The sequence below is a fragment of the Phocoena phocoena genome, chromosome 11 (genome assembly GCF_963924675.1).
Source record: "Phocoena phocoena chromosome 11, mPhoPho1.1, whole genome shotgun sequence".
In the NCBI taxonomy this organism is placed as follows: domain Eukaryota; kingdom Metazoa; phylum Chordata; class Mammalia; order Artiodactyla; family Phocoenidae; genus Phocoena; species Phocoena phocoena.
In genome coordinates, this window is record NC_089229.1 from 14,441,250 (window position 1) to 14,467,993 (window position 26,744).

A 26,744-nucleotide genomic window follows, 5' to 3' on the forward strand; every position below is an offset into this window, starting at 1 on the left:
GCTGGCGGGGGTAGGTGGTCCATGAAGCCCTCTGCCATCACAAAGGGTCTCTTGGACCGACAGGGTTTGGGAGCCTCTGCCTTTTTAAGGGGAGTGCTGTTCTAATTGTGTGCAACCATCGGTGCAGGTGCTTTTAATTTACCTGGCCTCCCTTCTTAACCCTCTTTTCCCGGGAGGCTCTCCAGATGAACAAGGAAATGCAGCCAAGAGCAGCGAGAAGTGCTGTCCTCTCAGTTTTGAGCTGTGCTCTCGGGGAGCACGGGCGTGTCACATCCTACCCCCCACTTCCTCAGTGATGGATGGTGCCTCTCTGGATTTAACAGGAACCATGCTTAAGCATGCTGCTGTGTGCATGCCATCAAGTGTGGCCTCGGGAGAACGTCCCCTGCACTCACTCCCAGGCCCAACAACTTCTCACTTTGGTGTGGATGACCCTTGACTTTTTGGCAAGTGTTCCAACTCAGTACTCTCTCTAGGTCTTTCAGGCCAGCCTGTTGGAGCCTCAGTTTATTCCATGTTGGTCTGTCCCCTGTATCTCTTTTCTGCTTTATGGGTAAGAATCAAGCCCCTGCCCAGTAAGAACTCAACTTGTTGAAATCAGCTTGGCATCTCTGCTATTTTTGAACTGAAGAACCCTTTATTTTAACATGGTTTCTAGCACTTGCATGTGGAGCCAAAATCTTAACACAGTATAAATGACTGAGTCTGACAAATACAGAGCTGCCTTTCAGGGTCAATTCTGAAAATAACAATATGGTAAATGTATGGTAAAGGCAGGTTTTACTCATTTTGTTGTCTTTTCTTTATGATAATCCAGCTTGATCTAAATATTGATCCTACAGTATTATTAGGTTTGTAGTCATAGAGACCGAGAATTGGTTTGACAAACTTAGGAGGGTTATAACAGGTTTATAATGTCCTGAAATCAGAGAATCTGAGAATCTCAGAATTGGAAAGGGTGTTAATCTAATCCAGCCGATGCAGTGGAAGATTAATGGTAAACTCGGGTTCTGTGGACAGACAGCCAGAGTCTGCATCTTGTCTCTGCCACTTATTTGCCTCTTGGAAAGTTACGTACCATCTTTGGGCCTCACTTTCTTCATCTGTAAATTGGGGCAAAGCAATTACTTCATATAGTGTTTTTGAGAATTAAATGCCTTAGAATAGCACTTGGCATACCTTTAGTAAAAATTAGTTTAAAGCCAGTTATACTAAAGTTCGTAATAAGCAGAGGGTAGGATTTGGTCCTCTTCTTCCTACATGTCTTGCCCAGCCTCATCACTTAAGTGCAAGTAGTTAAAGCAGGTTTCAGATGTAGACAGGTTGCTCTTTTTTCCCCCAGCTTTACTGAGGTATGACTGACAGATAAAAAGTCTATCAGTGTAAGGGGAGGTTTTGATATATGTATACATTGTGATTACCACAATGAAGCTAGTTAACACATCCATCACCTCATATAGTTACCTTTTTATGTGTGAGAACACAACATCTACTCTCTTAACAACTTTCTAGTATGTAGTACAGTGTTGGTAAACATAGTCCCCATGCTGTCCACTAGCTCCCCAGAACTTACGCATCCTGCAGTAGTGAAAATTTGTACCCTTTCACCAACATTCTACTCTCTGCTTCTAAGAATTCGACTTTTTTAGATTTCACAAATATGTGAGATCATGCATTATTTTTCTTTCTGTGTCTGGCTTATACTTAGCATAATGTCCTCCAGGTTCATCTTTGTTGTCATAAATGACAGGATTTCCTTTTTTAAGGCTGAATAATATTCCATTATACTATTTAATTGCAATATTGTATATACACCACATTGGACTCTATAAGCCTCTGGGCTTGGCTTCGCTTTGTGATAGTATCTACATGAAGTTCTAAGAAGTTAACTTCCCTTGGGGTGAAGGGACAACGTGGGAAAGAAATTTCTGAGTTTGGGGAGTTTTCTCTATTTCTTATGGAATGTCTGGTCTTTATACTGGCAGCATGAACTGTCACCACTATGTCAGATATTTCTGGCATGCCTACAGCACTGTGCTGGATACTGCTTTATATCATAAACTCATTTAAACTCACAACTGATTCTTATAAGCAGCCGAGTTTCAGAGACATTAGATAACCTGACTGAGGTACCAAGTGCATGGATTTTTCTCTCACAGAATGGGCTGTCTAGCTGGGGTGGCAGAGCACATGAGAACAGAGTCGCAGGCATTTGGAGGAGGAGAACAGTTCCCCATAGGCTGGGGCGGTCAGAGAGGCTTCCAGCTGGAGCTTCAAAGGCGAGACCCTGCTATTAATCATTTGATTAGACAAAGCCTTGAAGGAAGGAAGTCACTGGGGGCCAAGCATTCCGATTGTCCAGCAGATCTGTCCTGCCCAGAGTCAGGACATGCACAGCACATGACCAGCGGGCCTCCCCATGGGCCTTTCCCAAGACCAGCTGGGACATAATGTCCCCCACGTGCTGTCCCCTGCAGCCAGCCTGAGAGCATGTCTCCATGGCATAAACTATAGCTACAGGCAAAGCAGATGCTTTCTCATGGTCCTGATAAGAGATAAGATCCCCAAAGATTAGAACATCCAATTCTGGAAACTTCCACCTTTGTACCACAGCCCAGCACCTCAGCCCCAGCGAATCTCCATGTTTGGGTTTGCAATAAGCTCCCTCAACATTCTAACACCCTTCCCCTGCCCCCAAACACACCTGTGGGTCACTGCACACTCAAGAGATGCCTGAGAGGAGGACCAGAGGCCCTGGAATTAGCATATGGGAGAGGGTCTGCCTGCCTTTCATCTGGTGAGAAGTTTTGGGGGGAGGGGGTGGGAGCTCTGAGAGGGAAGAGAGGTCAGACAGAGCAGCTCAAATTCTCACGTTTTCCCCGTTCCTTTAGTCCTGCTCTAAGGGAGTCCTTGCTTTCCCCAGCTGACTCTCTGGGGTAGACTCTAATCCGCTAGAACAAAGCGCCCAGGGACCAGTGCCAAAACTCCTGCAGGCTCCCCTCTCTGGCCTCTTCCCCTTCCCTCCTACAAAGATATTTTTCCATACACCCTTTGCAAGTCAAGAGCTACACTGCTGGATGACAAATCCACAAACCCAAGTTAACCTCCTTTTGTTCCCTAGGGGAACTAGATACAAATGGGGTGGGGGGAGCCCCCAAAGTGGGTGGGAATGATGAATCAGCCTGCTGCTCCACTGCTCTGTAATCTCCCTGTAGGCAAAAACGCTAATTTCGCTCTAGTTTACTACTTTCTGACTATACAATCTTGATGGTTGTTTAGCCTTTCCAAATATCACCTGTAAAATAAAGGATAATGTATATCTATTTCACAGGGTTGTTGTGAGAATTGTTCCCCCATCATTATAACAATTATCTTTGGGGCTTCCCTGGTGGTGCAGTGGTTGAGAGTCCGCCTGCTGATGCAGGGGACACCGGTTCGTGCCCCAGTCCGGGAGGATCCCACATGCCGCGGAGCGGCTGGGCCCGTGAGCCATGGCTGCTGAGCCTGTGCGTCCGGAGCCTGTGCTCCACAGCAGGAGAGGCCACAATAGTGAGAGGCCCGTGTACCGCAAAAAAAAAAAAAAAAATTATCTTTGCATCCTCAGCTCAAAAAATCACAGTGCAAAGCACAGAAGCACTGAGAGCGTGGGGAGGAGGGAGAGAAGAAAGGACATGAGGGAGGGAGGGAAGGTGACTGAATGGGCTACTCCTGCTCCTATGTCTCGCACCTTCTTGGATTAGCAGACTGGTACCTGGAGACCAGCAGAATCCAGGGGCCTGTCTGGATAGAAGGGCAATGACCAGTTCTATATGTTATCTAATATTGGGCTGGTAGCAGGGCAGAGTTAATAAAACGTACTAGATAGTGGTTGATGATCAAAGAAAGATGGCAGGGAGATTTTGGGAGTCACTGTAAAGAGCACACAGGATTGGGAAGGAACCCTGACACCTCAGCTTGGGAACCAGATCTAGCTTTAATTAAATGTGTGATTCTGGACAACTCATTTCCCTTTGAGCCTCTGTCACAAGTAAATCAAGGGATTTTATTTTCTAATGTCCAGCACTCTGATCCATGGACCTGGGTGAAAGATGGTGAATGGACAACAAAAGACCAGCATCTTGGGAGTGGGTGTGTGTCCTCTGAAGTGGATGGTTGAGCAAATGTTATTTGGCCTCTAAACACTGCTCAGAGGCTGTTCCCAGTGAGGGGGAATGGGACATTCTGCCCACAGCAAGGGCCTCTGGTCACCCTGGTATCCAGGCCTTGAAGGAAGGAGAGAAGCTAGGCAAACTTAGGAAACACTGCTCCCAGCCTCTTCCCCTCCCAGCTCTCTGCTGACCATAGTGCATCTCACAATGTGAAGGATTATTCCAGAGCAGGCAGGGAATGCATCTCCTGAACCTCTGCTTTTGTCTAATCTGCTTTTGCATTTGCTTGCCAGCTGCCAGGGGTTGCACAGTGGGTTTTTTGGGTTGTTATTGCTCTTGTTGGTCCCCTCTCCACCCACTCTTCCCTCCCCATGGCCATCTGAAGACATAAGCTGGTCCCATGACCAAGCTTGGGCAGCCAAGGGCAGCTGGCCAGGGCTGACTCTGGACATTACATAACCAGAATGCTGTGGATGTTTCCAAAATTGAATCCAAAGCAACAGGTTCCACAAACTCGGTACATCTAACCTCAGGCCTCAGGATGCAGGAATTATGAGGCCTGGAGGTCTGCCTCTGAGATGGTTGGTTACAACCCAGGGGCTGTGTCACTCCCCCTCTCAATTCTACCCATAAATTGTCTCCTCGGGAGTTTCAGGCCAGTGCGTCTCACACTCATCCCCTCATTAGATGGACAAGCATTTACCAAGTCCCTGTTGCCTGCCGGTCCCACCCTAATTGCTGGGAACGCAAATGTGAGCACTGAGTACAAGGGGTAGCAGTCCCCTGGGACCTGGGCACACCCCATCTCAGACTCCTGTTTAGTCCTGCACATGCGTCTTCTCTCCCACCTGACTATAGTTCCTAAACATAGGAACCGCATCTTCCTTGTGGCCTCCACAGCTCCTGGCAAAGAGTGCTGCATGTAGGGAGGTGCTTACAAAGGTGGAGCGATGGGCCAGCTGCCAAAGCTGTTCAGGGTTGAGCCCCAGTCCTCTGTGCTGAGGCGCCCAAACCAGCTCCTGCTTAGAAGTAACACAGCCCGTGTCCCAGGGCACTTAGAATCCTGAAATGCCTGCCAGGAGGGCTCTTAGGGGTATCCAGCCCAGCCTCACACTGTTGACATATGGCAAAACTGAGCCCAGGAAAAGGGACAATTCTAAGGCAAGTGAGCCAAGTGAAGGAATGGAGCTGAGACTAGGAGGCAGGCTCCCTAGGTTTTGAATCTGATGTGCTTTTTCTTAGGGCATATACTTCCTGAATGTGCTTCATAATGTTAACATCCTCACAAATATGCTCAGTTATATGAACGTGCTTTGTAAACGATGCTAACTACTGGGATGCAAGAAGACAATTAAAGCCGGGAAAATAGGGAGAGAGGGTGAAGTTCCTACTTTGGCTTGAGGTTCCTGTGATCAGCACAAGTTTAATGTAAAGTTTTGAGAGGTTAAACCTAAGTTGTAACCTCAGTGACTGCATAAAACCAGTAGGCATTGTTGAATCCTAAAACGTCAGACCTCGGAAGAGCCTGTAGAGACGATCTAGTCAACATCCCTCCCCCCATTTTACAGATGGGAAGACTGAGGTCCAGAGAGGGGCAGTGACTTGGCCAGTGTCTCATAGTTACTAGGTAACAGGGCTTTCTGCTGTCTGGTTCCAGAGCGCAGCTTCTTAACAGCTGCCTCTGGGATGAAGCAGCCAGCACCAGCACCACCACCTGTCCCTTTCTGCTGCCTCATCTATGCCCTCTCCAGCCAGGTGGAGGGGCTAGGGCTGGGGCTCAGACACTGAGCAAACCCTAAGTCCAACCCCACTTGCCTCCATTGGCCAAGACTGACAAAAAACCCCCAAACCCTTCTGAATCCTGGGATCAGGCTGCTGTCACTCACCTTCATCTGCTTGATGGTGTAGACCAGTGTGCCAAAGGGCCCCTCCTTCACCAGCTTCTTCCCCACCACCTTGGCCCGGATCACTGTAGAAGGCAAGACAGAGACAGGGAAGTTAGGGAGGCGTGAACCACTTTAGGGACCACATCTCAGGGTGGGCATCCAGCTCCCAGTATGTCTGGAATTGTTTTCTTTGTAATTCTGAAGCAACTAGAATTGTGTTTATAAGAGCAAGCATTCAGGTAAGAGACACTGGGATGGGGGTGGGCAGGGAGGAGTAGAAGAGAAAGAGAAGACAGACATCTTTGGAGTTAATTTCCCTAAACACTCATAGTTGCAGTCTGGAAATTTCTAAGGCTGTACTCACCCCTGGAGGAGTGACATGGTGGTTTCACCATAATCCAAAATCTACTTCTCCTGTTAGAGCCTCCTGCCCTCATTCCATTGCACCTCTGACAATCCCATGGTCTCCCAGACCTATTCTCTTTCTACCAGGACCGCTTTCTGAGATCTACCTCATTTGGAACTCTTCCTTTGCATGCATCCTAATACACCCACAGGGTTGTGATGTACCCCAGTTTGACCTCCATGCCCCAGTTGGCACTCTGATGGGGCCCTTGGTCCCCAGCACTTAGATGGCAAGGGATGCAGTAGAGAGCAGCTCAATAAGGATGTGGTAGAGGAAGAAGCAGTTGGGAGCAGAGGCTTAGGAGCCCACCAGACTCTTCCAATCCCAGCCCTGTTCTTTGTGGCTATTATGACTGTGGGCAAGTAACTTTGTTTCTGGCCTCCAATTTCCTCTTCTACAGAACAGGATAATAATATTACCAGTTACCTGAATTGAAGGGATTGGGCAAGATAATGCGTGTGGAAAACTCTCAGCACTATGTCTTGGACAGAGTGTATATTAATGTTATTAATATCATCATTATTTTCATCATTATTGATAAAAACGGACGGGCTGACCCATGGAAGGATTGTTACTGGAAAAAATAGCTCCCATTTATCGCACACCTACTATATGCAAGAGTACATTTTACTTATTTACTCCTCACAACTGCCTTACAAGGTCAGTATTAGCATCCACATTACACAGATGAGGAAACTGACAGAGAAGTGAAACCATTTCCTCATTTTGAGCCTCAATTTTCTTATCTGTAAAGAGGATGTACTACCTATGTCAGGGAATTGGAATGAGGATTAAGCAAAAAACCTTATGAAATTTCTCACTACAACATCTGGTAGAAGGGAGTTGCTCAGTAAATATTAGTCGACTATGTATACAAAAATAATTAGACCCAGTGTGACAAAGGCTGGAAGAAAGGCATTTACTACATGCAGTAAGAATACAGAGAAGAGAGGGATTGACTTGGAGATTATAAGAGGCTTCTTTTTCTATTGTATGTGAAGAAGCTATCTTCAAATATTTGTCAAACCAGCAAGTGGACAGATCTTGAAGACAGAACTCAGAAACTGCAAAGAAGTTGCGTTCATTGGCTCAGCCAAAGAACAAGTCATCTAATAACAAGAACTAGCAACAAAGTCAGGGGGATTGAGGTGGTGCTGTCATGGGGGCAGAAAGTGTCTCCATCAAAGGGGGCTGGATGCTCTCATGCTAGGACTTTGACCAGAATGGAGTGGATTTTGCATTTATAGCAGCCGTGTTTGAATCACAAATTGAACTCTTCCAGCTCTAGGATCTTATCACTCTTTCTTACCTCACGTTGCACTTAGCCCAAAAAAGAGCAGGTGCTCAATAAATGTTTGTTAAACAGATTACCCTTTACACACACACACACACACACACACACACACACACACACACACCACACACACACACACACACACACACACACCTCCCTACCTGCCTATTCTGGTAGCTTCATTATCCTTCCCCGTTTTGGTTGTCCCACCATGTTTCTCAATTCCTTGTCTCTAATCTCTTAAAAATATCCTTACTAGGAACCAACTCCCCTACCCCAGCTGAATCCTATCCTGTTTCTTCCCAGATGAGCTTGGAGCCTATTCTCCCAGTCAGACTTGAAGTCAGGATCCAGATGAATCAATGGCCCCTCCAAACCTTACTTGCCAGGGATGGCAAAACACGGAGCCCGGTGGCAAAGTTAGCAATTCAGCAGAGGCAGCTCAATTTGGGAAGAGGCAAGTGGCTGTTTCCAAGTCTGCTGTAAAAACGAGAGCTTGGCAAGATCCCAGGCCAAGTTCCCTAAAGATTCTGCCCCCACCTCTGTGTCTGACTTTGAAACAGCATCCTTGGCAGGGAGCCATCCTCCCAGAGGCTCCAGGGACTATTTCCTCTACATTAACTCCCACAGGCAGGTTGTAACAGCTTAACTGTTGGGCAGAAGGCATGTCTGCCAGGACTTTCCTATTGATTCTTCCTGAATTGATTTGGCTCCATCTTCTGCTTCTTCATTAATACAGAAGGTAAAAGAAGGAGTGAGTCTTTGCCTTGGGAGGAAAAAAAGCAAAAGGGATTCCTTTAAATAGCAACGTCTACCCTTTCCTGGCTCAAAAATGGCTTGACTTCATTTAGACATAACATGTCATAAGCAGACCTGTCCTATAAAGCTGGGTACTTCTGGAAGCTTCTGCATGCACAGTGAGTCAGTTCTTTCCTTACCCCGAAATGGTCTGAGCTTGGAACCTTTTCATCTGAGAATAGTTCAGGGAAAAGAGAGTAAGTTTTTGTAATCAGGAAGCCACATTTGAGTTTGAGTTCCACCATTACCATGCAGCCTCAGGCAAACCCCTGTGTCCCCAGAGCTCCTTCCTCCTAAATATCTCTGATTGTCTTGGCCCAGTGCCCATCACGTGGCTTATAAGTGATATACTTACTACTAGTAGAGCAGCAACATGACATAGCATTGAAGAGCCAGGTCCCTGGAGCCTGACTGCCTGGGTTTGAATCCCAGCGCTGGTGCTGTGTGACCTTAGGAAAGTTACTAAGCCCCTCTGTGCCTTGTTTCCTAATCTATGACAGTATCTCATAAAGTTGCTGTGAGGGTTAAGTAGCACAAAAACTGAGGACAGTGTGTGGCCCATCCCAAACCCTATGTGTTTGCTGTCACTGTTATTAGCATTACCACCACTACCGTGACTTCTGTTATATGTCCATCCAGAGTATCTTTAGGCTTCTAACATGCACTATAAGCTAAAACCTGGGGGTTCTGCTTAGGATGAGGAGAAAGGTAAGCTGATCAAAATACTTTGGTCTTGTAAAATTTCAGGGAGAGGTGGGGGAGCACACATTAACTTGTCAAAACAAACTTACAAGGTGTTATTTAGGCCTGGAGCACCCACGCCATCATAGGTACCTGTCCCATCTCATCATCCACAGTAGCCCAAGAGTGACTTGCCAGTACCAAACAAGATCCCATGGTCATGGTCCAGAAAGATTGAAGGAGAGGTGACCCAGTGCAGAGGCCACACCAGTGTTCTCCTTACAAAAACAAAACTGCATTAAACTGAACTAAAATTAAATAACATTCTGCTCTCCCACATAGATTTGCAAAGTCCTTCCAAAGTAAAATCGCTGGCCAACCCCAAATCCGCCTATTTGGTCTGTGAATTAATATGTCTTTATTTGCTTCAGTTTTTCCTCTGCAATTCAAATGTGTGCTATTTTTTACTTTCCTGTTTGGCAATCAGGGTGCCCCCAAGGCGTTCGCTGGCCCAGGGACCAGAGTGAACAGGGGAGGTGCAGGGAGGTCACGGTTCAGCAACAACAGAAAACGGTTCCAAACTTGGAGCTGGCAGCACGTCTGGCCGTTCCCACCATCTTGATGTGGCTGGAAGCCCACTTTACAGACAGGCTTAGCTGGACACAGGTTTTCTTTATTCTCCTCCATGCTGTGGAGCGGCGCCCACGCTGTCTCCCTAGTGTCCTCCAGCAGGTAAACCTACGTGGGCGTGAACTGGGTTGGCGTCTGGGAAAATGGGTTGGGTACTGCTGGAGGTGACGACAAGACATAGAAGTCCCATTTCCCACCTCGTACAGTCTAGCGGGAAGGCAAAGTTTAAAAGTTCATGGCTAGCACCAGTCAGAGAAGTGGGGGTGAGGTGTAGCCTGAATCTCAGTCTTGGAGCCTTTTATGCTCCTGGGCTTCTGAGTGTGGAGGTCAAAAGAAATATTTTAATTTAAAAGCATGTAAGAAGAAACTGACGAGGCTATGTATACTTATATTATTGGCACATAGATATATAAATGTATGTGGGGCCCTCTTAAATACATCATACACCTTAGGATCCAGGTACAAATGTATAGATCTATAGAATTATCTTTCCTTCCTTTCAATAATTTTTTTTTATTGGGGGAGGAATAATAAGAGCTTGCAAAAACAAGGCACATCCCTTCCAGAAATAATTGTGTGCTGCCTGCCCCCACCCATCCATGGTAATGTAGACCACAAGCAGCATAAGTTTTGAACAAAAACCAATTTTGATGGCAACAGGATGCTGCTTCCAGTGCAGCTGACTGGTGTGTCCTGAAATTGCACATCTGCTGTTCATCGGAATATTCAAAGAGGGATGAAACGCCCATGAGCTGGCCCCTGCTGCTCACTCTCTCCTTCCACCTCCCATCCAACTAGCTTCAATCAAATCCAGACCTTTCTACTCCAAACTGATTGTTGGACTTTCCTACCAGTGGGCTGGAAGGCTGAGTTTGGCTAGGTTTGGGAGCAAGGATCCCTTAACTGGATTAATGTACACCAACTGAAGACTCCAGATTCTGCCCATCTTAGCATCCTGTCAAGAGCAGTACAGATCCTCTCCATGATGTAGGAGTTGATTTAGCCATCTAGTGGGTGAGATACTACCTCTCCCCCAACCACACACACACATTGCCCCATACCTGTCTCTCAAAGGCCCTGTAGAATGATTTTGCTGGCTTAAGGTATGGTCTTTAGAAGAACAGGGAGGATAACTAAGGTACACCTGGCCAGTAGACAGAATGAATTTCTCCAAAAGCAGAAATCAGTGTTATTGTCAACCCCAGAGAAGGTACTGTTCTGACGGCAGCCGGCAGGACCTAGGTAGGCACAAAAGCCTAGACCCTGGGCTCACGTGTCTTTCAGGCCTGGACTTAAGGAAGAGAGGGGTCTGGGAGTGTTAAAATGATGCCCACTCCCATGGAAGCACTCGAGAAATCAGGAAGGAGGGATGTCTGCAATCCAGCTTGTCTAATGGTCACCTGATGTTTATTTCCCAGTTGTCATCCTCAAAGGATGGCAAAGGAAAGTTCCTTTCTGAGGCCAGCGTACTCACAACAAAGGAGATCCCCCAGCCCACCTGGCTCAGCCACTAAGCAATTCTCACTTCCTGTGCATCGTGGACAGCCTGCATTTTAGCCTCTGCAAGGAGGGCAGAGCCAGGCTCTCTTGCTTCTCCAGCTGCTCACCCACTAATTCACCCTCAGCTCCTTGCCTTTCATTGCATCACATCAGTAAGTCTAGGGAAGAGGGGAGGAACTAGAACGCATTGGTAACAACTACCATGCATTGAACCCCTCTGATGTGCCAAGCAATGTGTACACGTTATCTCACTCTGTCCTCATGGCAACCCTATGAGGTGGCTGTTATTGTCCTCATTTTCTGCCTATGGAACAGAAGATCAGATACCCTGAGGGCAGTTTTGCATCCCAGAGGGAAAAAAAATTGGTGCCCCCCAAGAAAGCAGACTGCCTTAAAACCCTTCCATGAGATTTGTACTGATTGCAAGAGTTCATAATCTTTCTGCACCTTCCCACCCCCACTGTCAGCGCTACTAAGCATCAGATAGGAGGACTGTCCCTAGGAGGCAGGGCCCCCTTATAATCCCCCACTGACCTCCACATCTCCTTGACTACCCACTTTCCTTTCCAATCACTCACACACGTCCTCTGATTAGTAGTAGGAATCCACAAGTAATCACTGTTAGCAGTGTGTAACAGAGTATCATCTGTTTAGCATCCTGTGCTCCCCAGCAAGGTTTTTGTGGAAGGAAAACAACTTAGAAACCACAAAACCTGATGATCCATGAGGTTTCTCACAACGCTATGAGTCTGAGGTTAATCAGAATGATTAATTAGATGAGACAGTACACATGTAAAAAGGCACTTTGTAACCCTGAAGCTAAACAGATAATATACTGCCGTGTTGCTGATGGTGAGTACTTGTAGATTCTCAAATGCACTAATCAGAGGAAGACAACCAGGGACCCAAAAGATTCTTGCGATTCAGCATTTCCTCATTTGCTGAGATCTTTAGTATCCACCTCCAGGGCCTTTTCGAGCTCCTCCTCAGTTATCTGCTGCCTCTCTGGGCACTTTGATGACACTTTGATGATGTCCATGTTTGAGGAAGGGGCCTTAGGAATTAAGGGTGGGGGGCAGAGGCCTGAGGGGCCTGCCCTAACTGAATCTTTCTGGTTGCCAGCCCATTTTGTTATCACCACCCCAAACCCCAAAAGCCCCTCTAGAAAAACTCAGAAGCTCAAAGGTCAGATCAAGAAAACCCCTATGGAAGTGGCCATGATACACTGAAATGAACATGCATGCAGCACATGGGACCTGAATGAAGTCACTGCCCTGTCACTATGTGACCTTGGGCAAGTCACTTCCCATCCCAGCCTATAAATTGGTGTGATGATTACCAAGCTCAGAAGGTTCTTATGATGACCTAATGCCCTTCCTCCACTCTACCAAAGCAGCTCTCGTCAAGGTCACCCATGACCTCCATGGTGTTCAGTCCAGTCAGCAGTGGGTTCTTCGTCCTCCTCTTATTCATATCCAGCATGTGACGTTCATACCATCTGTACAACTGACAGCTCCCACATTTTTGCAACCTCCAACCCAGAACTCCCATGACCTTTGACTCATATCCAACAGTCTACATTTAGTCTACATCTATACCTAGAAGTCTAATAAGAGATCTCAGATTCAACCCATCTAAAACCAAGCTCCTAATAATGGCCCTCATCCACACCTAGGCCTCCCATCGGCCCCATCTCGGGAAATGGCAACTCATTCCACACCAGCACCCCATCATCTTCCTACTTTTTCTTCACCCCAAACAACCCATCCTCTCTGGGCCTTTGCCTTTGCAACTGCTCCTGCTGGAACACTCTTTCTTCAGTAGCCACAGGGCTCCCTCCCTCACCTGGTTTCATATATCACCTGGTCAGGGTGCCTCCCCTGATCCCCCAACATCCCTCCCCCATGCACTCCTTATATCTGCTGGCCAGCCTTACTGTGCTCAAAGCTCAAAGCACCAGCCACCATCTGCCATATTATACAGACCTTGTTTGTTCATTGATTATCTCCCCCCACTAGAATGTAAGCCTCATGAGCGGGCAGGGTCTTTGTTCCATAACTGCTGTAGCCCAAGCAACCAGAAGAGACAGGCTCCCAATATGTATTTGATGAATACGTGAAGCTAAAATTGCTACCCACGTGGAGGGCAATTTTTAAAAAATAGATAAGTCCTCTGAGCAAGTTCTGGCAAATGACCATGTCTTTCTGAGCCTTATTCCATCAGAAAGGGGATAATGGCAGGTCCCAGTTCTTAGGGTCAGATAAGCATCTGTCCAATGATGGTTTACTGAGTATTGTACTAGACTCACAGGAACCTGGAGATAAATGAGGCCCTGAAGGAACTCGGGGCCAGAGTTACAAAAGACAGGAAAGGAAACAGGTGAATGACATTCGAGTCTGGCAAACACAGCTGGTATGCCACAAAGAGGGGTGAAGCCTGTCCCAGGGAAGGGTGTCCCGGGCTCCCTGGAGATGGCAGCTGATTTGGGTCTTAGCCCATTCTGGAGAAGAGACTCAGTATGCTTTATCTGAATCCAGAGGAAGCAGAAACCTGGACCAGACTTGGTGGGGAGAGCCTAAGGAAAACAGCTGGGAGTGAGCAGAATCCCACCTTTCCAGGAAGATGGCCCTAGAAAACTTGAGGGGTGTGGGCGGGTGGGGGCAGCCTGTCTGAGGAAGAATGCTCCTCAGAGAAGTCTCAGAAGTAGGCTCTTCCTGCATCCTCCTCTGGTCCCCTGAGGGCACTTCTGTCAGTTTCAAAGGCCCTTTTTGTTGATGTCAAAGCCACAGTCAGACCCTTAAGATGCACTCCCAATCAAGATAGGGAGTCTCCAGTTCAAAGCCTGTCCTGACTAACTCTTTCCATTAAGTAAAAATATTAATTTTGGTTTTATTTAAGCAGGTTTTTTGGCGAGAAATGAACCCCTGCAGCTAAAAATAAACCCAAGTACACACACAGAAAAATCTGGAGAGCTGTAAATTATTTCAACCCAAGTTTCCATCTCAGAGAAAGCTATTAAAACCCAGAGGATATTAAAACTTCTTTCTGCACAGAGACTCTTGTTTCTCAGTCCCTGCCTGTGTGCTGGGTCCCCCAGGCAACACTGTCCTAGGGATGCCCTGTCCTGGGGCTCCTGGCAAAGGGGAGGAGGGGCCTGGCAGCGTCCTAGCTCTCCTCACCTTGTAGGCACTGGATTTCTGCTTGAGCAGGCCAGGAAACACACAAGGGCCCCCTCTGACATCTGTTGTATGTGAAAGGAAGGGGCCAGAGAAGGGAGGAAAGGGAACACAGGCCCAGAAAGGTCAAGTTGCCTGGAACTTTGAAATGATTTAAAAGGGAACACAAACAAAATCTACATCTCACTCCTGCTTTCATGTTTTAAGTGGTGACCTCAATTTTAAACTTTTAAAAGACAAAATTTAAGAGTCACTACTTGGGCACATGCCTAGACTTGGGATTAATACATTTCGTTTCTAACCTAACTACTTGTAAAGTCAGCTACTCTCAATTTCTTCCAGTGGCCACAGCCAATTTGGGGGAAGGATAAGGATCATTTGGCCTAGGACAGGGCAAAGTCCCAGGGCTGACTGGTTCTTGGATTCAGGTCTGACTCACCTGGGGCCGATGACCAACTTTGAAGAGATATGGTGTTTGTGTGCTCTGGGTTTCTAGGAGGCCAGTAAGGCAACTGCCCCAAAGTATTCACCAAGCATGGTTAGAGTCACAGAGGCTTTTGCTCTGCAAACTATGGTCAGCAGGGGAGTGTCAATATCCCAGAGCACAGAAAGTGGGAAAGGTGGACCTTCTCCCATAACCCCCCACATTCTCCCAAGAACAGATAGGAGCAACTATCCACATACATCCCCACCTAAGCCTCCCTGGTTTCCCAACATCAAAAGGATTATTCTGAAGAGCTCAGCGACATATATCCTGCTGTCCTGAGCTGGGACCCCGCCTCAAGTCCTACCCTCCACAGCCTCCATCACCCCCACTGCATCCCTCCACTACACTGACCTTTCCTGTGATGGCCCTCGTCTCCGTGAGGATGACTTTCTCCTCGTGCCTCTTTTGACACATCTGTCTTCCTGCAAGACCCACCCAGCTGAAATGCCACCTCCTCCTGGAAGCTTTCTGTCCATCCCAGGCCATACTAATTTCTTAATGATCAGTTCCTTGGTGCTCACTAGCCTGAGATACTAGACAGTAGGGGCTGCATCTGGGACTCCAGCACCTAGTGCAGTGCCTAGAATGTGGCAGGGGTCCCCCAAGAATGTTTGTTGAATGAAGGAATGATTAAAGGAATTAATGATGCTGCAGGAGAGAATCAAAGGTAATAAAATAAAGGGAGACAGGGATGGTTTCATGTTTAGGCTCTTAAGAGTGGGGGTCAGGAGCCCTAGCTCCTAAGGGTCACCCAGAAAAGAAGAGGGAGGCAGGGAAAAGCATGAGAAGCTGAAATGGGACCCTGATCCCCAAATACTGAAGATTGATATCCAAAGAGGTGAGTCACGGGGTCCTATTACAGGAGACCCCAGTTAACATGTCTCTGCAGAGGGTCAGTACCCAAACTCCGCCCACAGATGAGAAACCCAAGGCTCAGCATCCTAAAGGAGGTCAGTGGTACCCACCCCTTCTCCTTCCTCCTCCTTCTCTCCCTCTCTCTCCTCCTCCTCCTCCTCCTCCTCCTCTATCATGAGTACTTGGAATTAATTCATTCACTAGTGCTATTCATTCAGAAGTGTTTGAGGGACTACATGCCTCAGGTCCTGTGCTATGCCTTGGGGTTCAGCAGTCAGCAGGTAGAGGGAGTCCCTACCTCAAGGAAGCTTATTTCTATCTTGTGAGATGAGAAGCCAGGTGGTCCTAGTCAGAGAGCCACAGGGGCATGCAGCAGACACACCCTGCCAAGCTAGGCACACTCTGTGTTTGGGGCGCTGACACTCCCCTCCTGACCACACTTTGCAGAGCAAAAGCGATTCTGATTATGCTCGGTGAACACTGTGGGGCCGTCACCTTAGGGGCCTTCTAGAAACCCAGATCACACAAACACCATCCCTCTTCAAAGATGGTGCTCACTCCCCAGGTGAGTCAGCCTTGAATCCAGCCCTGGTGGTACTGTGGACATGTCTGGGGGAGACGTCCTGCCTGAGCTGGGATCTGAGAAATCACCATAAGTTAGCCAAGAAAAAGAGAAGCAAAAGGCCTTCAGGTAGAAGAGGGACCAGAGGCAAAGGCCTGGAGGTGGGAGAGCCTAACCCATCGTTACAGTGACAGAAAGCAGAGTGTGCGACAAGCGGCAGGGGACGGTGGAAGCCAAAAGGTAGGCAGGGATGCTTGGCTTGTGTGTGTGTGGGGGGTCTTGCTCCAATGTGTGACAATGTTATTTCTCAGGGGGGTTTCCACTCTTTGAGGGCAGTGATGAAGACTTATCACTTTGTCCCTGCCAGCAGCCCTGAGGATAACATGTGCCCAAATGGGTAGGTGCCCAGGGCCTCAAGAATCCCTTAGAAACAAGACCAGGCCTTGTTTGCCCCACTTGGCATCAGACTCACCAGTGATCCCATTCCAGTTCACATCCTATTTATGATCTTCAAAGTTAGGATTTAATGAATCAGTCTCCCTCACACCCTCCTCTCAAGCCCATTAACCTCTTCCAGCAGTTTTCCTTGGGTGTTTTGTCTGGCTCAGCTCCAGTGTGTCCCAGAATCCAGAGTGCATGCCAGCCTCTGGAAGGTTCCACCCCACTCAGTTCAAGAGGTCCACTGTCATGCAGGCATATGGGTGAGGGGTGCCCAGAACACCTCCCTCTGAGAGTTCCAGCCCTCCCCGGGGGCCCATGGGAAACTTTATCCCACACAAGAGGCCACCAGAATAGCATCCTGGTCTTCAACCACGGCCCCTTTGAAGCAGTGCCCAGAAAAATACCACGCCGACGAATGGTTCTCAGAACTTGGAGCTTTCAGGTCAGGTCATTTTGTGAGACCAGAACAGCTGGCAACATCTCAGGAGTCGTCTATAGCATTTATTTTACTTTTCTGCTAATTGGGATTTGTTTGCTAGGAGAGCTGAGGGCCTCCAGGATAGGTCCAGGAACACAAAGACAAGGGACCATTAAGCCACGGGACTTCCCTTGTTTGCACACCAGACCTGCAGATGGGTCTTTGCAGACAGACAGTGAATCTGTTCCCAAAATGCATCAAGGACGGGTGGGAGACTTTGTTGTGTTTTGAACAAGCAGCAGTGTCTGCTCTCTGCTCCGTCTCTGGGGATTATACAGTACAGATACCAAGAAGACCCTGGTACATTTATAACTTACCTTTTGGGTAGCTTGTAAAACAGTCAAGGCTTCTCCCTCCTCTCTTTAACTTCAGCCAGAAAGACTGTAGACACCAAATGGATGTAGCTTGGAGGGTACCATTGAAAGCAGGTGCTTTCCCATCACAGCTTACTCGGAACCTCCCCGCCAGCTCATAACCACGGTACCCAGGTAGTGGGCACTCAGACCAAGACAGGTATGAAAAAAAACAGGGCCAGACTACAGGTTTTCAAGCTCTAAGCCAGTTGTCAAGGATAGCTAGCCCTGAGGGTGTGGAGGAATGGCTGGAGATAAGATCTAAGTGCCTTTTAAGGAGGCCAATCTCCTGTTTTCAAGAAAATAAGTAAGTAAAGAATGCTAACTGCTGCCCTCTTTGATCAAAGTGAGTAATGGCAGAATTTTATAAAGTCAATCCTTGGTATTTTTGAACAACCTGCCCTGGCCTAACAGCGTGATTGGGTGATGGTGTCAGTAGTAAAGACCACCTACCCCTTGAACACCTTCTGAATACAATCCATAGCGCCTGAGCCTCTTGTTCATTCAGTAAGTAACTCTTGAGTGACTACCACGTGCCAGGCACTGTGTCAGGTGGTGGAAACACATAGGAAACAAAACCTTACAAATGTTATGTCTAATCCTTAAAACTAACTTGCAAGATATGTAGCATGATTTCCATTGGGTCAATAAAGAAAACATGACTCAGGAGAGAGAAGAAACATGTCAGAGGTTATACGGCTAGGAATTAAATCCACATACACCTGACAGCAAAGCTCACTCATCTTCCTACAACTTGACATTGCACAAACCTGGACATTCAGCTAGGAAGTCAAATGCATCAGAAATTCAGAGAAAAGGAAAATTCTTAAGGCTGAATTATCAGAGAAGGACTCATATAAACCAAGATGCTGAGAACTTCGAGGTGGGGTTAACTTCCCAAAACAGAGAAGTCCAGTAATCAGCCTAAAGCTTTGTGGTTTGGGGAGGGGAGCACCAGCCTGAGGACCACGGAGAACAGGGGGGTGGGGAAGGGGGGGGTGAGGAACAAGCAAACTTTCCTGGACAACTTATCCGCAGCCCTGGTCTAATCCTGCTCAGCTGCAAGGCCTCGGGGGCCTTTGTCCATGTCATTCCCTCCGCATAAAACCTTCTGCTTCCCTTTACCTAGAACTTCTATCCATCTTTTATATTTCAACTCAAAGGACACTTCCTTGGAGGAAGCTTTCCTTGACCCCTCCCCAGACAGACTAGAACAGGACTCCTGTTATACCTTATCATAGTCCCCGGTTTGTGAGTATATGTTTGTGCATTCATTGGAATAATGTATCATTCCCCTCCCCCCCCCCCCACACACACACACTAAACTGTGCTGGGATCATGCCTTGTTTTGCTCACCATTCTATCCCCAACATCTCACACAGTACCTGGAACATAGTAGGTGCTCAGTAAATAGTTGCTGGGTGAATAGGCACTTGCATCTATTCCTGGCTCCCTGAGAGTCTCCCATTAACCTTCCTCTACTGTGCAGCCATTCCACCTGTGTAACTAGCTGTAACTTTCCAAAGCCAATTCCTCTGCCAGGAGCTGACCAAGCATACGTTGGTTTTGATCATGGAAAAAGAAGAAGGAGGGTGTTCCAGGCAGGGGGAACAGCATGAGCAAGGGCACAGAGGTGAAACTGAGCCTGGAGTGTCAGAGTCACATGGCTCAGGGACCATGAAGACCCTGGAGAGGCTTTAGAGAAGCCTGGAGGGAAGGCTGAAGAGAAGCAGAGGAGGCCCGTTAGCTCATTCCAGCCCAAGCAAATGTCAGGTTCTCTGGGTGACAGGAGCTTGAATGTGGGCCTTCTTAGGACTGCCCACAAACTGGCTCTATAGACAATGAAGTTGCTTCTCTGGGCCCAGGTCCTCAGCCCCCTGACCACCCCCACCCCCCAGTCCTGTCTTGATACCCTTTCACTTGCCACACGCAGGCTTAAGGGTGTCCTGGAGAAGGGACTTCTGAACCCTGCCCACTGGCTCTTCCCAGCTGGGCAAGAGATGTAACTCTTCAAGCCTTGCTTTCCTCATTCTGAAGAAAGGTGAATAGCATATTTGTGAGGGTGGAAAATAATAAAGACAGAAGCCACCTGGCAAACGTTTTCCAGAATAAACCCAAATCCCCCTCTTCCTACCCTCCCCCACCCCCATCACTTCCCAACATGCAGGCTCATTCCCTCCCAGCAGAGTTGCCTATGGACCAAATGGTATCAATGAGTGTTAGGAACATGGATAACTCCACAAGCATTTTCCAGATCTTGTGCAGGTCCCTATCCAGCCGCCGGAATGGCACCCTGCACCGGACCAGACCCAGTCATGTTTTCTGGTTCTGTGGACCACCCAGAGTGCACCTCTCCTGACAGATCATCTGTCTGGCTGCATTCTCTGAAGGAGGGCTGGCCCGATAAGCAGTGCATGTGCTAGGTCACAGCTAGCACTGTTGCTGGATGCTGGGTGGCCACAGAGCATCCCCGGTACAAGTGACCTCCCACCACCTCTACTGCACGTCTGGCAGTGCTTTGCAGTCGTGACATGACGCCCAGAGCTGCTTACTCTGTCTGTCCATGGGCGGCTCATACTAAAAGGTTGGCTGAGATAGTCTCTAAAGCACATCTCCAACCAATGTCCATAGATGTTGCTGACTAGAATGACACAGAGCAAATAGGGACACATTTTCCTTGATATGCCAGCGCTTTTGGAGAATAAGTAATGGGAGTATCAGAGATGAAGACGTTTGGCCAGACACTGCCATAAGAAGCAGAAGAATGGTCAACTTTCCCTATTGATAAGAATCCTGCTGTCATCCATTATAACACTAATTATAGTACCATCTTAATTATAATAGGTGCCATCATCCATCAAGCACTTACTGTACACATTCCGTGCTTGGATTATCCCATTTGCGCTTCATTAAGACCCTGTAAAGTAAGTGCTGTCATTAGCCCCATCTTGTAGAAACTGAGGCTTCTAGTGAGTAAGTGACTTTCCCAAGGTCATCTAAATAGGAAGCGGTGGACCCAGCATGCCAGCCCAGGCAGCCTGACTCTGGAGCCGCTGCTTTCCACCACTGGGTCATACCTCCCTTCCAAAAGCACATGTGTGACCACAGTGTAGGGGGACAGGCACATTTCTCAGGCCACAAACTCCAGGTTGGGTGGAACCTTCACAGTCACTCAACGGAACCTCCTTTGAATTTCTTCTACAGTCCTATCATCCCAGGGTTAGTCTGGTAACTATGCAACATCTCTGACCTAGGTCAGCCTGTTCCATGTTGAGCCATTCCTTGACTGTTCTAAAATTCTTCTTTATACTGCCTCCCTGTGGCTTCCTCCAACTAGCTGATATCTTAGGCTTACAAAAAACAAGATATATGAAGAACATGGTCATGTGCCCAACATCGTCTCCAAGATAAGGATTTTCATAGATTTTGATGGCCTTTCTCCACATGATTCCAAGTCTCCTTCTCTGTCTCACTTAGGGCCTTTAGCTCCCTACTTGTGTTGGTGGAGGGTGGATGCAGATTTCCCAAGGGCTGCTGATCAGTGTACAAAGTTGAGAGAGACTTCACCCTCCCCACTCTGGATGCTTTTGCTGGTAATGAAGTCTAAAACTTCACCACCATCCATTAAAAACCCCTAGCGTTTTCAAAACAGATTCTGTCTCCGAACTTTGACATGATTTAATAAGTAACTCTACCTATTCCACTAAATAACTGTACTTTTTTGGTTGTGGAAGTAAAGAAATTTGGGGTGGAGGGAGTCTTATTACATAGAAAGTATTGAGTAGTAGAAAGAGCCCTGGGCCAGGAGTTGGGAGCCAGATTCTCTTTCTGGTTCTTCCACTAATTTGCTATGCGAGTTTGACAAATCACTTTCTTCTCAGAGCCCTACTAGTTTTCTATTCTGCAAAATAAAGGGGTTGGACTGGATGTATTCTAGGGTTCCTCACAGCCTAAGGGGCTAAGGTTATTTTACCATCACCTTAATATCTCTAATTTATACATTTCCCCTGGGTCCTACTCTCTCCATTGGTAATGAGCCAGGACATCACATATTCTCCCTATTTACTGGGTCTAGAATCACATTTCTGAAGAGTTGATCAAACTTGAGTAAGTAATTAGGAAGCTTCAGGTGACTCTTCTGGCCTTGTCTGAAAAGTCCTTCTTGGCCTGTTATCTTTCTGGATGATCTGAAGTTGCCAAAACTGGGGATAGCAGCATGGACAGAACTGGCTCCTAAGTCACCCACTTGGCCCATCAACTGCACAATTTGAGTCACCCTCACCAATCTGTTTTCTTTATGAGCCATTGTCTTATTTTTTGTAGTAACATACTATTTTCCAGGCTGACAGTCCAGCAAAGAGTTTATTTCCAAGAATGTAAACAAACCTGGGATAACTTCAGGGGTTAAAGTCATTATGGGAGCACTGTGCATTAATGCCAAGTAGGGCCTCCTGCTCTGAATGTGCCCATGTCTTTCCTGCAGAGGATTCTAAAAAATGCTGAGAAGAAGTCTTCTGCCTTTAATCTCCCAATTGTATATTAACATACAAGGTAATGAAAATGTCTCCAGGATGGCATCTCCATGGGGAATATGCTCTAACGACCTCATGTGTACTAACTGATAATGCCACATCCATGAAGATAAAATCCAGCCACCCTTGCCCTGCTGATTTAGTTTGACAATAGCTAAGACAGTGATCTAACAGACATGTAGATTCTCCAGCCCACTCCAATGTTCTAAGTAACTTTAACTCCCCTCTCCTATAGAGTAGGATGGGGCACTATCCACCCCCATCCTCCCTGGATAGCTTATTTCAGATCCTCCTTGAACTGTTCAGAAAAGCTGTTCTTCAAATAAGAGGGAGCCTCTCTTCTACCCAACCTGGGACCCCCACCCCTCCCTGAAGGGCGTACTTTGAGGCATAAAGCACAAACTGCCACCTTGATCTCAACTTCAACCTCAGTCCAACCTGAACCCAGGCAAGCTGCATCCCAGTCCCAGAGGTTTTCTACTTTTGAAACAGAAGGAATATTCAATATTTTTCACTCTGTCAATATTTTTACCTTCACCTCCATCCTCCTCCCTTCTGCTCTCATGCCCCTGGTTGAGGCGGGGGACAAGGGAGGTTTTTTTTTTTTTTAAGACCAAACAAAAACAAAACCCGGCCCAGGCTGAGGCCAACAGATCACGATGTTCTGGGTGGATTTTGCGTGCCAGCAAAGACCGTCAGCAAGATCTACAGGAAACACCTTGCAGAATCCACTCGGAGAAGCAGAGGCCACCAAGAAGTGCAAGGCAGATACACTCCGCTCCATGTCACTGGCTCTTGAGGCTGGGGTACAGGAAATGGCTGTGGGATTCCAGGCCCTCTGGAGGGCAAACACACAACTGGCGGGAGGTGGGGGGGGGGGGCTTGCAGATCCCTCTGGTATTTTCCATTGGGAGTTTCTTTAATTTGTATATCTGTTCCGAACTGCGAACTGCCTGTGCGTGATCGCTGCAGAGGGGACCCAATAAGAAAGGTCAAAGGCAGCTTCCCAAGGGTCTGTTCCAGGGTTTAGCAGAAGCTACATTTTCTGTGAAAGAAGGACACGTCATGCAGTGGTCAAGAATGTGAGGACTTGGGCACCAAAGAACCTAAGGTTGAATCTCAGCTCCAACTTCTACAAGCTGCAGACTCTTGGGCAAATCATTTAACCCATCTCAGCCTTGTCCGGTTGGTCAGGATGAAGTGAGACACTGAACGTAAGGAACTTTGCACAGTGCCTGGCAAGCAGCAACCTCAATAAACAGTGGTGGTGATTATTATTTCATGAGAGGCCCCCTTTCCCAAGGTGGTGAAGAGGCTGGAGGACGGTAGGAGAAAGAATGAAACAGTTGCAAGAAGAGAGAAAAAAATGCAGAATACTAGCTGGGACCCATATGGGGCGTTGTAAGCCCACAGCCTAGCTGCCAACCTTTCCCTTGTGAAACGTCGGCTGCCCCACTTACTCGTTTGGGGCATTGTGATTTCAGGTCAGGTTGAAGCAAGGGACATTAACTGGTATCAGTCCAAGTGGAATGAACAGCCCAGAGCAGTGCAGAGAGGCCCAGCAGGAGGCAGGGAGAGGAAGCATTGCTCGAAATGCTAATGAGTAATTAAGTCCTTCAGGGTCACATCCTAGTCCCTTTCTACCCGAGGGCTGGAGGAGTTTGGATGGGCCCAAAGTGGTCTGTTAGAGTGTGTGGGTAGCCCCCAAACCTTCGTTGCACAGAAACTGTGCGTGTGGGAAGCCAGCCTTGCTGTGCAAAGTGAGGACTGAGAGCCATGAAATTGGCAGGCCTGCTCAGGCCAAGGTCAGCGGCCAGAGCCCAGCATTGTTCTGGCCGGACAAGGGACCGGCCAGCAGCCAGCATTCTGTGGGGAGGCCATGGTAGAGGAAAGGCCAGATGCAGTCCAATTAGGGTCTGACGGAAACCAGGCCCATTTTTCACGAAACAGGAGGTGGGTGGCCCTGCTGTGGAGGGGACACTGGCTAGATGGAGCATCTAGCACCCATCAATCCCCAGGTCAAGCGGCATGCCTGGATGTGGGTACAAGAAATGCCAAGGGTGCCCCTGACCCCTGTCTCTGCTGTAATGAAGTGCCAGTTGGGAGCCAGCTGGGCAAAGGGAACATGTCTCCACGCTCCATCCGCTGTTTGGTAACAATTACTGGTATTCTTTCAGCACCACCAGGAATAGTATGCTGGGGGCAGTTCTTTGAACCACCAGGCATGATCAAGAAAGGAAGGTCCAGATCGAAGAGGGCACCAGTTTTACTGTTCAGCACACGTCCTGCGTCTCTGGCTTGGGACTGGAGTTAGCAGTGGTGGGCACGGGGCCTGCTGAGGAGCGCTGAGCTGAATTTCACGATTCCTTTTTTATCCCTGCCCCTACTCAGCAGTACACTCTGGCAGGTGGAAATGGTGCCAGTTTCAGCTGGTCCCTTGTGCCAAGTTCAAGTCTACTATAGAGAGCAAGCCAGTGGTCTCTGCTTACCCCCCAAGGCTACCTCTGGGGTAGTGGGGAGGTAAGGAATGATTGGTCCCCCAAGACCCTTGTTTTTGTCCTGCTGTCCCCTTCATGGGAATCCTAATAAGATAGGAAGAGTGTGCATTTCCTCATGTGACTATCTCCCACAGCTCGGCCAGTCGACTCTTCGGCCCTCATACCACTCCCCTTGCTGGCCCCAGCAGTGAATCTGGAAAGGCTCAATGCAGCATGCTAGTGAGCCAGACACACGGAAGCAATGCGTGCGGGAGGGTGATCAGTGTGTCTCCCGGGACCAGGCTGGCGAGTCGTGGTGGGTAGACAAGAAGTCCCAGCTGAGCTGCGAAACCACGATCCAGCTACCTGGACCACTAACCACAGAGTAGCCACGGGCAAGTCAATCCCATCCCTGGCCCTGTTTCCCCAACTGGGAAGCAAAGATATTGCATAATGGCCCTTAAAAATCTGTGAGTCCATACGGCCCTGCCTGTGGTCTGGAAAGTTCATCTAAACAGACAGGAGAGCCTTCTTTAAATTCTGGTCCTTCCTTCCTGCGTGCACACCAGTCGGCAAGTGGCTGGATTGCTGACCTTCTTCTGAGGCTCTAACGCAGCAGCCAACAGATGGCAGAATCTCCCAGAGGCTTATATCTCTGAAAGATTTGCTGCCTCACATCAACATAAAAGAATGTTGTCCTGAGAGGCTGTCTGTTCCTAAGTGGCCCCGTAAGAACTCTCCTTTTTGAGTTTTGCCCACTCTAGGCTGGAGCACGGGAGTTAAGTTGGAGTCCGGCCTTGCCCCTTGCTAGCTGTGTAAACTGGGGCAAGACTCTTCACTGGTCTGAGCCTCAAGTTCCTTGTCTATCAAAAGGCCATTCATTCCTGCATTTAACAAATATCAGGGTTGCAAGTATGTTCCCAGCAGTGAACTGGACAAATGAGGTCTCTGCTGTCTTGGTGCTTAAATAACAGTGTAGGAGACAGACAGAACAATAAACAAATACCCAGGAAGATGTCAGGTGCTAGGAGAAAGGGAGATAGAGAATAGGGATGGTGGGTATTATAAGATAAGGCAGGCAGGCAAGGCCTCTCTGGGAAGGTGACATCCACGTTGACACCTTCATGATGAGAAGCCTGCCAGTGAAAATCTGTGGACACTGTATTCCAGGAAGAGGGGACAGCAAGTTCAAAGGCCATGAGACAGGGACAAATTTGGAGCCCAGAGCATTCAGGGAACAGCCAGAAGACCAACATAGCCACAGCAAGGCAAGGGGAGATAGAGGCCAGATCCCATAGAGCCTTCTAGAACTCATTAAGGAGTCGGGAAGCCAATGGAAGCCTTTAAGCAGGGCATTAACAAGATCTGAATGACATTTTAAAAAGGTCACTCTGGCTGCTTTATGGACAATGGAGTGGAGAGAGGGCTGGAGTGAAAGCAAGGGAATTAATTGTAATCATCACTGACCCTTCCCTGCCCACCTCTCAGGGTCACTTTAGGCTCCCATGAGATTCATGCTGACACCTAGAGAAGTCCAGAAGCATGAGAGGAGGCATGTATCTGCACGTGTTTTAAAGTCCATTTTTTACAAGTAGGAGCTTGCAGGGCCTGGCACCAGCTACTTGGAACTGTGTCCCTGTATGGATTTCAAGGAAATAGGGCAGGGCGGTAGATTCTGCCCTGCCTGAGCTGTGCAGCTGTCCAGCCCCAGATGAATTCACGTGTTTAAACCCAGAGCTTTGCTCTCAGCCATGCCTTACTCTGCTTTCACTGCTGGTGCCGGACAGGGGTAAGCTAACACCTAGCAATGTGGAGAAGCTGACACTCCATGCAAACTCGCTTGCTGAATTCCTGGCAAAAGCTCATCTCTCCTGGCCTCACTTTCAGGACTGGGAAGGAAAGAGCAGGAAATCTGGAGGTTTATTCACTTAGGGATTTTTAATTTCAGAGTGGGCCCTTGTAAGGATCCTTGCAAGGGTCATGATCAGCAAAGCCCCTGCATCCCGAGAGAATGTCCCAATGCTTAGAGGAAGAGAGCTT

The 26,744-nt window shown here is 48.0% G+C and overlaps 2 protein-coding genes across 3 annotated transcripts in view; one reads left to right on the plus strand and one right to left on the minus strand.

Annotated features, from left to right (window-relative positions):
- SYN3 (synapsin III) overlaps positions 1-26,744 on the plus strand; it is a 411,579-nt gene that overhangs the window by 124,783 nt on the left and 260,052 nt on the right. The gene's annotated exons all lie outside the window — the stretch shown is intronic.
- Positions 1-26,744, minus strand: part of TIMP3 (TIMP metallopeptidase inhibitor 3) — a 54,062-nt gene that overhangs the window by 4,279 nt on the left and 23,039 nt on the right. The window contains exon 2 of the mRNA XM_065886997.1: positions 6,035-6,117. Coding sequence (XP_065743069.1) covers positions 6,035-6,117 — 83 coding nt within the window. The remainder of the gene's footprint in view (positions 1-6,034; positions 6,118-26,744) is intronic.